This window comes from Cricetulus griseus, chromosome 2 (assembly GCF_003668045.3).
Source record: "Cricetulus griseus strain 17A/GY chromosome 2, alternate assembly CriGri-PICRH-1.0, whole genome shotgun sequence".
Lineage (NCBI taxonomy): Eukaryota > Metazoa > Chordata > Mammalia > Rodentia > Cricetidae > Cricetulus > Cricetulus griseus.
Genome location: NC_048595.1, coordinates 26903693 through 26918110, shown reverse-complemented (window position 1 = coordinate 26918110; position 14418 = coordinate 26903693). Strand labels below are relative to the sequence as shown.

At 52.2% G+C, this 14418-nt stretch overlaps 1 protein-coding gene across 2 annotated transcripts in view; it reads left to right on the top strand.

The window, feature by feature from the left end:
- The window catches only part of Stk40 (serine/threonine kinase 40), a 40507-nt gene extending 26405 nt beyond the window's left edge, over window positions 1-14102 (top strand). For both annotated transcript variants that reach the window (XM_027399253.2, XM_027399252.2), the window contains exons 5-11: window positions 2546-2773; window positions 3313-3365; window positions 9082-9197; window positions 10072-10216; window positions 10371-10490; window positions 10794-10878; window positions 11943-14102. In XM_027399253.2, coding sequence (XP_027255054.1) covers window positions 2546-2773; window positions 3313-3365; window positions 9082-9197; window positions 10072-10216; window positions 10371-10490; window positions 10794-10878; window positions 11943-12161 — 966 coding nt within the window. In that variant the 3' untranslated portion in view covers window positions 12162-14102. The remainder of the gene's footprint in view (window positions 1-2545; window positions 2774-3312; window positions 3366-9081; window positions 9198-10071; window positions 10217-10370; window positions 10491-10793; window positions 10879-11942) is intronic.
- The last annotated feature ends 316 nt before the right edge of the window (window positions 14103-14418 follow it).

Sequence of the window (14418 nt, the reverse complement as noted above, 5' to 3'; positions counted from 1 at the left end):
TTATTCTTAGACTTGCCATTAGAGGCAACTCCAAAAATTGGAGCATTTTCCTTAAACGGAAATGAAGTTGACTTTAGTATCTTGATTCTGATATCTTCCTATACAGTTTTGGTATCTTCATATGCTTGTCCTTCATTTGTATTCTTTTGGATGACAGAACAGAGGTGACTGAAAGTACCTTGAGCGGTCATCTGTGTTAGACACAGGGCCTGGACCTGAAGCAAGTAAAGCACAGGGCTGATCCTGCTTTAGGGAGAAATCTGGCTATTTCCTCCTCCAGGAATCCCCAGAGGGCTTTGGCTATCTGCTGTCAATGACCAGGCCTTCTCTGGCCAGCAGGGTCTCAGCATAAAGTTCCACCTGTTTTTGTCACACTTGAGATCCCTTGCAGTAAGGAGAATGACTAGGGCTGCAGGCCCAGTGTTGGTAGCTGACCCCTGACTGCTGCAGGCCACAGCTGGCTTATCTGTCCTTGACATCGGGGAGGGAGGGATGGAGGGAGGGATTGCTAATGCCCCCTTACTTATGTATGGGGAACTAGACTTAATGAGGTGGAGCTATGAGACCAGCAATGTATTCCTTGCCATTTATGTGACTGTCAAGCAGTCCTGTAGCTATGTGGAGAGCCACTATCTTAGACAGTCAGGGTTCTCTAAAGGAACAGAACATATGGGCATTTACTGACTGGCTCCCAGGCTGAGGGTCCAGACAGTCCAACAATAGCTGCCTGAGAACAGGAAGGCAGAGAATCTGGTAGTTCAGTCCACAAGGCTGGATACTTAAGCAGTCCCAGTCTGGTGCTGATGGCCTGAAGGAGAGCTCTTGGTCTTCAGTTTGTGTTGGAAGCCCAAAGTTAGATCTAATACTGGTGAAGGAATACTGCAGTAACAGGGTAGAAGGACTTGCCAAAACAGGCAAAAAGCAGTTCCCCCTCCTTTTTTTTTTTTGAGGCATGATCTCATCATGTTTTGTTTTGTTTTGTTTTGTTTTTTGAGACAGGGTTTCTCTGTATTGCTTTGGAGGTTGTCCTTGAACTCACTCTGTAGACCAGGCTGGCCTCAAACTCACAGAAATCCACCCTGCCTCTGCCTCCCGAGTGCTGGGATTAAAAGCAAGCGCCACCACTGCCTGGCTCACTATGTAATCTTAACCAATCTAGAACTGGAAATGCAGACCAGACTGGCCTCATACTGGCTTCTGCCTCCTGAATGCTGGGATTAAAAGTATATTCCACTGTGCCTACCCCTCAGTTTCCTCCCATGTCCTTTTACCTAGGCTACCACCAGAAAATGTGGCACACATATTTAAGGTTGATCTTCCTTGCTTCACATAATCAGATTAAGAAGATCTCTCACAAGTATACTGTTAGACCCCCAGAAAACTCAGGTATCTGGGGTCCTAGGCCATGATCGAGGTCACCCCAATCACCAGGCAGATTCGAGAGCTTGCTGCAAACTGCATGAGGCTTTATTGTTTTTTTAACGAGCTAACCCCATGTTAGCTCAGGTCTTTCACCCATCCGCCATGGTGAATGGCTAGCAAAGACAGCTCGAACCGATGCAGAGAGAAATCTTGTAGGGCAGCGTAAGGGGAGTGTCTAGGGGTATGCACAGGTTCAGGATTGGTGTGCCTCAAGACTTGGAGGGCTTTCCCTGTGTTGATTGGCCAACTGGTTGTTATGGCCCATAGGCCCTCCCAGGATGGTTGCTATGCTCTGTGCATCATTGCTGTGCGCTTGTCTATAAAGTACACCCAGGGTCGTAAAGCATAGCATAGTGCCACCAGTTAACTTGTGATTGGTTCCTTGTCAAGAGGCAGGCATCTGACTTTCTAGCATCTAGGACAAGGTCAGACAAGCACGTGTTCGGCCATTATGGCTGCCGAAAGGGGAGCTGGTCCCTTCAACACCACTTGGCATTTAGTTGATTCCAGGTGCGGTCAGGTTGACACACAGAATATACTGTGTTGACCCCTGAAGCTTTCCAGGAGTGACCACTCTTAAACTTCAGTAGTCTTATGCCTGGAATGGTAGCACACGACTTTAATCCCAGCATGTGGATCTCTGTGACTTCAATCAAGGCCAGCCTGGTCTACATATCAAGTACCAGGCTAGTCACAACCACATAGTGAGACCCTGTCTCCAACAAGTGAGAAACAAAAACATCTACAGTCTTGGACATGGATGAAAGTGATATTGGTGATAGCTGGAATCTGGGACCATAGTAGGAGGAGGACCAAGGCCCCAGTTTGACTGCTGCGGCAGTGGGCTGAGAGGTCTAGCCGGCCTTAAATGCCCAGTACTGATCTTAGCCCTTTCCATGTAATGAAGCCTTCACCCAAGATGTCGAGCTTAAGCATGTTGGGCTTATTGCCTGAAGCTGAGTACCACCCCAGTCGGCTGTCTAGGTCTCAGTCTCCCACTCACTGGCTCCTGCCACCTGTGTGTGTCCATCACCAGTGCAGCAGACATTCAGCCATTTCCCTCTGGACCTCAAAAGGAGGGCCTTAACCCCCTGGCCTTGGCCTGTCTCTCCTTGCCTCCCAGGACCGCACCTGTGAAGCAGTTGAGGACACAGAGTCCGGTCGGATGGTGAAGAAGATGAAGAAACGCATCTGCCTCGTCCTTGACTGCCTCTGTGCACACGACCTCAGCGACAAGACCGCCGACCTCATCAACCTGCAGCACTATGTCATCAAGGAGAAGAGGCTCAGCGAGCGGGAGGCTGTGGTCGTTTTCTACGATGTGGTCCGAGTGGTGGAAGCCCTGCACCAGGTGAGGTCCAGGGCCCCATGTGCCACAGAAGAAGCATCCTTCTGGGCTTCGACTCAGCAGAAAGATGCTTGGTTCCAACCTTACCCCAGTGTGCTTTGTGGCCAGGAGTGTCCAAGGGAAGAGTGTCAGCCGTCCCGGGCCAGGCAGCCCAGCAGAGCCCCATGTAGTAATTCCCAGTCACTCAAGAGGCTAAGTTATAGCCTCCCAGCTCGGGGATAGCTGTAGCAGACAGTCACAGAAGGGAGGCACTTGCTCCTTGCCCCCCACCTCCAGGCTGCAGCTTGTTGTCTCCATGGGCTGATTGATGGGGAGAGAAAGAGGAGGCTTTCGCATAAGCTGCCGCTCTGGGGTGAAAAGTAGCTGAGGAGACTGCTGGGCTACCTCTTACTCACCTCGGGTGCATGCTTGATGAGGCCTAAGAGACAGGTCCTAGGGCGCTCTTGCCGTCCCAGACCCTGACTGATGAGCCTCCATCTTCCAAAGTGGACCCCACCCAGTCCTCACTTTCTGGTGCAAACCATCCCCTCATTGATTTTCAGAAAAACATCGTGCACAGAGACCTGAAGCTTGGGAACATGGTGCTCAATAAAAGGTAAGTGTCCATTCTTTGTCTGCGCAGCCATCAAGTTGGGCTACATGCTGCAGCTCCCCCTCCCCCCAGATCTCTGCAGTGTCCGTGGGATTAGAATGGCCTGGCATGATGGGTGGAGGACACCAGGAGTTGAGAGGAGGACACCAGGAAACAGAAAGAGCACTGGCTCTCCCAGTGGGGCAGTGAGTGCTGCCTGGGTCTTGGAGGGGATGTGGGAGGGGCAACAGATTGCTCTCTTGGACACTGCCCCCTTCGGCCATGATTAAGGCAGTGGTATAAGGTTTCTTGGGAGGAAGGACTACTCTCTGCAATGCCACAGTCCTAGAAAGGCACACTGGGGAGAGGTACCACCTCACCTGCTTCTCTGAGCCGCGCCCTCCCTTCCCCTTCTGGGTAGATTAGGGGGCAGAAATGGCAGCAGCACATACTCATAGCAAAAGTGTCATGGTGGTGATTTGTTCCATGATGTGGACGGTCCAGGAGGGGCCCCATTCTCCTTGTACAGTAGCCAAAGTCTCCATGGTCACAGGAAAAGAAGCTGTAGGGAGGTGGGCCACCCAGGAGAGGCCAGGGCCAATCTTAAAGCTGCAGCCTGGTGCACCATTGGCTGGTGTTGTGCAACAGCGGCTACCTGGTGTGGGGACTACAGTCTTGTTTCTGGGGTGCAGCACCTACCCCCAGGTAGCTTGCCATCTGGGGATGGGGTACTGACCAGAAAACAAGCATCACATTACATACCGAGGACAGTGTGGGGAGCTGGCTGATTAGGAAGGATGAGCAAAAGTTTGCCATCCGGAGAGCATGAAGGGATGAGAACCCAGTATTGCACTCTGCAGAGGGGAGGGAAGGAAACAGGAAATTCCACAGCTGCTTTCACCCAATCTGGCTAAATGAGGAGTCAGGGAAGATGAAGGGGCAGGATGTGGGGGTCAGACCTGGCTCAGAGCCTACCCTGTGCTGCCTCTTATTTGGAGACTGCTGCTCCGTTTTACTTGCTAAGTGAATTTACCCATGTGTCCAGTTACCAACACTCAGAGCTTGTTTCTCATCTGCAGAAGTGGAGTGGTACAGATAGATATATAAGTGGGGTGCTTCCTAAATACACCCCCAGTGTCCATTCTAAGAGGGAGGGCCTGAGGTTCCTATGAGTGAGACAGGACAAGGGGCCAGGAGCTCCCACCCCTCAGATGAGGCTAAGGGCCCTGCAGTTCCCTAGGTTTGGCTGGGACTCAGCAGAAGAAGGCAGGTGTTGGTTGGAGGGCACTGGCCACCTTGGCCCAAAGTTTTAGAGAGTGTATTATCTTAGGATGACTTGGCACGCCAACGTGAGGACTTACGTACTGTGCCTGGTTCCTAGCACTCAGAAGCCAGAGGCAGGGGCATTACAAGTTTGGGGTCAGCCTGAGTTATATATAATCAAGAAAGACCCTGTCTTTAAAACACTATAATAAAGAGGAAAGCTTAGGTCCTGTTTGTCCTAGACCTTTTGTGGGACGTTGAAGAGCCCATGTCCTAACCAGCTGGATTAGAGGGCCCAGGTTCTTCTTAACAGTTGCCGGTTGGCTTGCTGGCTCTCTAAATGAGCATCCCGAGGGTCGTCGTGGAAACACGCAGTGGGGCTCCTGCCTGTTAACTATACTAGCATGCATGGCCTCTTTTTTCCACTGGTGGTTTTGCTTCTCTCCCTCCTCCTGGCCCCCAGTGCTGCATGGTCTGAAGGTGCACCTCTGGAGTCCTCAGCACAGAGGTAGCAGGTCTTGAGTGACCTTCGGGTTGCGGGACACTGTACCTCTTAGACAGATTCCAGCTACCTTTCACTTGAGCACCAAGACACTCAAGAAAGGTACATGGAGATATAGCATGGAAAGCCCCTCATATTTCCACTTCATCCTTGGCATGCCAGCCCTTTCCCACTCACCCTGCCGGGTTCTTGTGCTAAGCAGTGGAATGCGGACAGATGGGATGAGAGCTCCCAGGGAAGGGAACGGGAAAAAGCAAGGGCTGAAATCTGAAGTCCTCTGTGGGGTTATGTGAGGCTGGCTGTGAGTTCCCTCTTCCTCCTTCCTCTTGGGTAGGCAAGTGGCATACCAATTCCTAGAAAAGCAGAACACAGTGGTAGCCCAGGGCCATAGCTGAAGTATGACTCACCCAAAGCAGCCCCTGCTGACGCACATCGCTCCGCCACCCCTCAATGCCTTTGCCTCCTGTCAGGACCAGTTGGGGGGTCTGGGACTTCTGGGGAGCTGTATGCCACCCTGCCAACGTGGGTGGTGGTGGCAGAGCAGTCAAGCATTACCAAGCTTTCCTGTGGGAAAGACTCTGTGTACCTCGGTGGCAGAACAGCCACCACAGGCGGAAGGTTGGGCGTCCTGCTGGCAGGACCTAGAGCAACATTAATGCATGTGCTCCAGGGCTGGTTGTCACCCATGTCAGAGACAGCGTCTGTCCTAGGCTCTCCTAGGCATGCCAGTTGGCAGAGAATGAGAGGCTATTGACAGCTACCTCTGGCAAGCCTGGAGCTCTTTGCCCACGGTGTTCATCTTCCTACCTACTCAGATCCTGAGAGTCAGGCTTTGCCATTTTCCCCCAGACATTCCAGTTTAGCAAGAGATTCACACAGCAAGGAAATGGCAGAGGCAGGATCGCTCCAGATCGAGCAGTCCTCCCAGCAAGCATCCCAAGCCTCAGAGACGACAGGCTACATCTGTGGCCACAGTGGCCAGCACAGAAAGCCAGTGCTGTTGTGTAAAACCTTACAGTCCTATGACACAGAGGCTCACAGCTGGAGTGTTTGCATCCCAGCGTGCAGATGGTCCTCGCTGAGACCCTTTGTCTGCATTCTTAGGCTCTGTCCTACAGGCCACCAGGCAGGCCTTTGCAGGGCATCTTGGGGTAAGAGCTGCAACCCATGTCTCCATTGGGAATGTGGAAGACAGACTGGCCTTTGTTTGTGCCAAACCCTTTGCCAGCAGAATTCCCAGAGCCTCCTGGGGAAATCCACTCACAGCCACATACACTGCCCTGGAGACTGTTCTAGAAAGAAGTGTGTACAAGGCCCCTCATTGAATATCTCACCGATGTTCCCCAGTTGCCATGCTCAGCCAGTAAGTACAGGCCAGTGTACTTAGGGAAGAGAGACTCCTCACTGGTGCTCCCACAGGTCCTCTTGGCAAGGGCCATCCCCCATTTCACCCCCTGCTGTAGTGGGAGGACCACACATGAGCTTCCTAGAAAGGTTCTAAGCCCAAAGCCGCCTGCTTGATGACTCTTAGAAAAGAGTCTTTTTCTAGACCAAGGCAGTCTGAAACCCAAGTCAAGAGATGAGTCAGTCTGGATGGAAGGAAAAGTCTTTTGGGGGCTGAGCTCTTCCCAGGGGGCTCTGGGGCCTAACAGACCTGGGCTTGGACCTACCTTCCAATTTCTCCAAGCTGTGTGACCTTGGGCAGGTCCCTTTACTTCTAGACCTTAGTTGTACCATCTGATATTAGGTATTGAAAAGTCTCCCTCTCAGGCCGCTGTGGGAATAAATGAAAACAGTCCACCCAAGTCCTGGCAAAAGGACAGAAGTGCTATAGGCCCCAGAGCTAGCGCTGTATGGTTTCCGTGTGCCACCCACCATTTCCACCATAACAGCTGAGCAGCGTCTGTTCGCCTCAGCTCCCCACCTTATGCCAAGGCTGCCCCATCTTACTAAGTGACTCCTGGCCACTGTATGGGAGCACATTCCTCACTGATGTCAGTGTTACCTCCCAGAGGCCCTGCTGCTCCTCCCCTGTTAGTGCTGGGATTCATAAGTTTTGGCGATAGGGCTGGTGTGCACAAGCCCTGGCTTTGACCCCTAGCACTAAAGGAAACAAAACAGCCACAAAAGTTGTTGGAAATAGACAACACATTGTCTCATGGGTGACTCTGAAATGTGTCTAAGCCTGTGTATGTGATGCTGCAGCCCATAGTGACCTGCTACACTTCAGGGCAGTGCCTCGTTCACAAAACAGTGTGGGTTCTGCATGCTGAGCCACCACAAGCCCATGCATCAGGACCCCAACATGGCAGAGCTGGCCTTGGCAATGTCACCAGCTCATAATGCCTTCCCTTCCTGGAACTCTCTTTAAGACCTTGAACCAGTAAAGACCCAGACCTGCATTGTTGGCCATCTCCTAGCCATTGGGCTCATGGCTAGCCAGCCAACATCAACAGCAGTGTGCACGCCCTACCTCGAAGCAGGACAGGTTCTCAACCCTCCCAGTGCTGAGTCTCCGGGTAGCTTTGGCCTATAGTGGGTTTAGAAAGAGAGTGGTTGGAATGGTTAATTGTACCATTGCTCTGTGCTGTCACCCTCCATTCCCATTCTGTTAGCTCTGAGGATTCTGAGGACTGAGAAGAGCTGAGATGTCATACTCACCTAATTAAATAGATGCCAGGGAGACCTGACTCCCCCCAGTCCCCAGAAAAGATAGGCTGGAGGCAGGGAAGATAGTTGAGTTGGTTAAAGTGCTTGCCAGGCCAGTATGGAGGATTTGAGATCAGATCCCTAGCATAAGAAGCCAGAATGGCATGAGCACAGGGAAATAAACAAGAGAATCCCTGGGGCTTGCTGGCCAGGTAGGCTTGCCAGATTGGTGAGCTCTGGGTCCAGTTAGAGACCCTGTCTCAAAAAATAATGTAAGACCAGGCGGTGGTGGCTCACACCTTTAATCCCAGCACTTGCGGAACAGAGGCAGGCAGATCTCTGTGAGATGGAGGCCAGCCTGGTCTACAGATCAAATTCCAGGACAGCCTCCAAAGCAATACAGAGAAATCTGTCTCAAAAAAACAAACAAAAACAAAAAAAAAAGGAAAGTAAGTAAAGGGAGCTGGAGAGATGTTTCACCCTCTGTAATACCAGTCCCAGGAGTCCACTGCCCTCTTCTGGCCTCCACAGGCACCAAGCACTTACATGGTACATAAATATACATGGGGGCAAGCTGGGTGGTGGTAGTGCACGCCTTTAATCCTTGCATCAGGAAGTAGAAGCAGGTGGATCTCTGTGAGTTAGAGTCTAGCCTGGTCTACAGAGTGAGTTCCAGGACAGCCAGGGCTATGCAGAGAAACCCTGTCTTGGGGGGTTGGGAGGAAACCAAACAAATACATGCAGACAAAACACCCATACACATAAACCAAAAACTAACTAACTAATGTAGAGAGCAATAGAGAAAGATACCAGCCATGACATTTGTCCTTCATAATACAACATGTACACACACACACACACACACACACAGCTGTCAGCTGGAGGGCATGGCATAGGATCAGCCTCCACCCTCCACCAGAGCGTGTGGAAACTTCCCATGGGACAGAATCCCCATGTGAGGCCCAGGCCTGGTATACCAGGCTTCCTGCTGAGAGGTTGCCTGCTGTGGCCACTGGGGGGGAGGGGGACTCAGGACCCGCCCACTAGGGTTAAGGTCATTCATATCAACTGGTCTTTTTCCTGTATGTGGGAAATTATGTTGAAGTTGTGGGCTACTCCCAATCTTGAGTGTTGGTGAAAGTCTCTGGAAATCGTTCCAGCTCTGAGCTGTACCGTGACATTGAGCTAGCGCAGCAGGTTAAGGGGAGGCAGCTGCTGTCCTCTTGAAGAGAGAAGCCTGGGTGCTTTTATTTGGAATAGGGACCTGACCGAGCAGGGTGCCTGGCTCTGCTGCCTCTGTGTTCACTCTCTGCCTCCCATTCTTAGGACCCATCGGATAACTATCACCAACTTCTGCCTTGGGAAACACCTTGTGAGTGAGGGGGACCTGCTGAAGGACCAGAGGGGGAGCCCTGCCTACATCAGTCCTGATGTGCTCAGTGGTATGTGTGCACTCCTTGGACAGATGGTAGCCTGTGGGCTACTGAGCCCAAGCCAGTCCTGACCCACCCTGTACAAGATCTCTGTTCTAATGGAGGAACAAGACAGATTGGTCACGTGCACACATCAGGTTAGAGCTATGAGAGATGGTCATTCCAAAAGAGCATATAAAGTCACTAAGAGATCTTTCCCAAGATGTGGCATTTAAGCTGCAAAGTTAAAAACTAGAAGCTGGAGAGATGGAGAGATGGCTCAGAGGTTAAGAGCACTAGCTGTTCTTCCAGAGGTCCTGAGTTCAATTCCCAGCAACCATCTGTAATGAGATCTGGTGCCCTCTTCTGGCCTGCAGGCATACATGCAGACAGAACAATGCATACAAAATAAATAAATAAATAAATAAATAAATAAATAGAGCTAGAAATTTTAATATATATATATGTATGTATATATATATATTATATGTATATATATATATATATATATATACATACATAACAACAAACTAGAAGCCCAGCTGTGTGAGCATGGTACCACATATCTGGCACCCTAGCACTCGGGAGGCCGAGACCAGAGGATCTTGAGTTCTAGGCTAGCCTGGGCCACATAACAAGACCCTGTCTCAACACTCCTGTGCCCAAATAAAGCTATACTGCTATCCTAAGGATAATGTCACAAACCCCTTTTTACAGATAAGGATACTAAGGCTAAGTTGACCTGTTTAGCAGGGGACTGGCAAGCATGCAAGAGCTCAAGGGACTTCGTTGTGCTTCCCTGGGAGTAAGAATGGAAATAGGACCTGAGGCAAAGGTGGGATTTGGAGTGAGCAGCTGCCCAGGTTCATCAATCCCAGTGAGTGTGTATGTGCTCTGTCCTCAGGCCGGCCGTACCGGGGCAAGCCTAGTGACATGTGGGCCCTGGGTGTGGTTCTCTTCACCATGCTCTACGGCCAGTTCCCCTTCTACGACAGCATCCCACAGGAGCTCTTCCGCAAGATCAAGGCTGCGGAATACACCATCCCCGAGTGAGTCTTGCCTCCTGGGAGGGATGGGAAGGGATCAACTGGCTCTCTGGGATTTCAGTGAGGAGACAGCAACACCACGGGGGTCCTAGAGCCCTGTGTCAAGGGCCAGCCCCCATCACCCTGCTGAGGTTTCTTCTTCCTCCTCCCTGTCCAGGGATGGGAGGGTCTCTGAGAACACAGTGTGTCTTATCCGGAAACTGCTGGTCCTTGACCCTCAGCAACGCCTGGCCGCTGCGGATGTCCTTGAGTCCCTCAGTGCCATCATTGCATCTTGGTAAGTGGACCTGCACAAGGCAAGGAGCTGTCACCGTGCACAGATGAGCAACCCATTTCTCTGCTGTACCATCAGCTTCAGATTATCCTAATGGTAGGGCTATGAGGGTGTAGGTAGAGTGCAGAGTGAGCATCTCCTGCCTGCCAGATGTGCCAGCTGTTCCTACCACAGCCCTTGCAGCAGCTGAGAGGCCCAGAGCAGTCAGCCATGTTAGGCAGGTCCTGGCTGGATCCTAAGCTGCACTGACTCGAGACAAGTTAGGAGCAGTAGAGACCTAATCTGACATGTCCCTCTTCCCGGCAGGCAGTCCCTGTCCTCTCTGAGTGGGCCTTTACAAGTGGTTCCTGACATTGATGACCAAATGAGCAATTCTGACAGCTCCCAGGAGGTGAGTGTGGAGAGGGAGGCGAGGGTAGATGTGTGCAGGGCTTCCTCCCCCAGCCTTGGCAACAGGAAGGTACTGTGGCCTGCCTGTGTCCTGTCCATCGAGGTCCCCAGCCTGAGAAGAGAGAGACAGCTGACATGGACAGAGCCAGCTCCTGGGAGGCCCCAGTGCCAGGCAGCCACCTGGGCCTCTGCTGGCTTCCTCTTCCTGTCCAAGTCCCATTTCTCTCCATGGCTGACTCACTGGGCTCTCTCACCCTTCCTGCTTTTCATTTTTTAGATGATTCATTTGTCCCTCTTGTCTCTCCTCCCGATTCCCTGCACTGGAGAAAGTGCTGGGCCACAGGTGGGGACAGAGACAGGAGTGCTAGTCATCAGCTGTGGGTGGTCTTGGAGCACCCCCAAGAGGGAAATTGGACCTGAGTGTTATAGGAACCCTCATTTGGAGCTCCCTAGTAAGCAGTGAGTGAGTAGGACCAGGAGGGGCCATGCCTGGAAGCCCTAGCCAACTCCCATCAGTCCACCCTAAAGCCTGTGGGGCATTATCCCATTGACAAAGGAAGAGCCCGAGGATCAGCGAAGTGAAGTGATGTGTCCACAGTCACACAGCTTGGCAGCCGGGGAGCTAGTCAGGGCCTGCCACTGCAGTCTTGCATTGCCTGCCTGCACAGGAGGGAGCTCGGCTTGCAGCCACGGTTGGAGAGCAACTCTGCTCTCAACCCTTGGCATGCATCAGCCCCTCTGAGTTCAGAGACCCTTTGTGAGGAGACACACCTGCACCCCGCCCTCACACACACATATACACCCCCACCATGGGTGAGTGATGTAAAACTGGAAGGTGGAGATCAAGTCAGAAGACAGGGTTGTGCACAGCTGTGACCCCCTGTAACTACTCACATCGGCTAGCAAGGTGAGGGCCAGTTGGCTGGAGGACTTGAGGGCCCCACGCTTAGCCTCTAGGGAGACAGAGCCTGAATGGTGGTGCCTGGGAAGCGTGACCTCAGCAGCCAGGCTGCCCAGCCCTGGTTCCCTGTGTTCTGTCTTCACCTTGGTCTCTCGGTCTCACAGGCAAAGGTAACAGAGGAATGCTCCCAGTACGAGTTTGAGAACTACATGCGACAGCAACTGCTGCTTGCTGAAGAGAAAAGCTCCATTCACGAGGCCCGGACATGGGTGCCCAAGCGGCAATTTGGTAGCATGCCACCAGTGCGGCGGCTGGGACATGATGCACAGCCCATGACTTCCTTGGACACAGCCATCCTGGCACAGCGCTATCTGCGGAAATAGTGCCCTCAGCTAGGGCACCAGCCCCAGCACAGCTCTCCTCAGCCCAGCCATCCGGCCTAGGCCCAGCCCAGCAGTGCTGGACTGACTCCCAGGCTGCTATAGGGACAGGGCAGGGATAGGGACAGCCCAGGTCACAGCCAGGGTCAACAGAGGTACCACAAAGCTACCTTTTGGGATGATTGCTTGATTGGTTTTTGTTTTTTTGGGTTTTTTTTTTTGTTTGTTTTTTTAATCTGAGAATTCTAGATACCTGATCTGCTTTTAATCATGACATTTTAATCTACCTCTGTCTACCTAACCATGCTGTCTCTGGTCCGAGTGCCGGGAGGAAAGAGGGGAGCCTATGCTCGCCATCCAGGCTCTGGAACAGCTACAGCCTGGCCAGGCCACTGCTCCTCACAGTCCATATAAGCTGACCTTGCAGCTCGCTACTGGCCCCCAGTAAGCACCCTTGCCACTGACCATGTCCCCACCACTACCCCAGGGCCCGCCCCCAGTCTAAGCTTTGGAACACTTTCACCTCATCTCCCGCCCAATTCAAATATATTTATTTTTTTACTGCACCCAACTTCTCTGCCCCCCAGCCTGGCTGGATAATGGGCCCACATCTCTATGTAGGCTCCCTTCTCGCCCCCAGGCACCTAGGAGTTCTCTTGCCAGTTATCCTCTGCTCTCACCCACTGGGCCCTCTGTTTGTCACTTGGCTCTTTGTCTGTCTCAGTAGCTTCTCTGAGGTGCTGCACGTGCGCATTAGCCCTGCCTCCTCCATCCTCTTGTGGTATGCAGGTGACATGGACGTGGTGTGAAGGGACCTGTGGCCATCCCAGGGCAGATGCCTACCTAGGGGTGGAAGACTTGGAGAAAACCTGTAGGGAACGGGGACCTACCTACCTACCTGGCTTGAGAACAGCCCTGCTATCCTTTTTGAGCCGAAATTTTGAAGTGGATGCCCGTCTTGCCAGAAATGCTGTTCTCTCCAGAATGCCCCTTCCTGCACTGGACTTGGCACACCCAGTACCAAGCAAAGACCCAATTTTGGAGGCCTACACCCTGTGTACCCTCAGAGAGGACGATCGATGTCCCCCTCCTGGCAGTCCTAGACTTCCTGCCTCTTGCTCTCCAGTGGGGGAGGCCATGTTTCCTAGAGTGTGAGCTGCCCCTCACCCCCTGAAAAGCTGACTCACTGTGAGTGACCTTGGGCAAGTTCCCAAAAAAAAAAAAAAAAACCTCCTTGTGCCTCAGTTTCCCCATCTGGAAAAAATGGGGCCACCTCTTGCCAGCCGTAGCAGGGCCGCCCATGCCCCTTCCTCCCCATATCCCCTATCTAGCCCTGGGCGCCTGTGCCTCTGTTTTGCTGGGTCTGCAGGAACCCACCTGAGCCCAGCACTTCCCCTAGCACCCAGCCCTGCCTCTAGTTCAGCCATCTGGCCGCTGAGAGTCAGGGCATGGTGCTGGGGGCAGTGGGGGCTCTTTTCTATATTTATTTGATAACAAAAAGTCTCCTAAGGGAGCAGAAATGCAGTCAGCCTGGACTCCAGCCCATGACTGCCCTCCAGTGAGGCTCTGAGGCCTGGTTAAGGGCCCTCCTGGGTGGAGCCCCTGCCTAGTGTCTTAGGCCTGCATCCATAGTCCTCCTTTTAAAAGCAATACCTTCAGGTCTGCAGAGCCCATCAGACCGCCTGATTCCTGCCGAGGTCAACCCTAGGACTGATGGTATTTTTGGCAATGCAGATAAGAGGAGGTTGGGCCTTCCCTCACTGGTGTCATACACTGAGAAGTCCTATTGTAAAGAAAAAACAAAAACAAACAAACAAAAAAAAAACAAAAAAAAAACAAAATGGAAAAAGTCACAAAAAAGTTTGTATAAAGACGTATTTTTGTACTACATGGGGACTCTTCCTGCATGTCAGCAATAAAACTTCCTGATCTGGAGCCACCATGGCCTGCAGCCATGCCTCTGTTCTTGTCCTCAATCAAGCCTGCCGTCTCTATCCCAGCAAGGCAGGTCCTCTATCTCTGGGCCCTGTCAACAGGTGCACTGCGACCTCCGGCCAGCAAGTAGTTAAGTGGTGCTGCCAGAAGCCGGAGAGGACCGGAATGGCCTGCCTCCTGCCAATGCCCAATGGGAGCTTCTAGCTTGGCTTGGTCCTGCTTCTGCCCACTATAAGCAGAAGAGTAGCAAGGCCTTGACAAGTAGGAAGCCCCCTCATTACAAAGTCCTGTGTCAGAGGCAGCCATGCCCCCAACATGCCTGTTC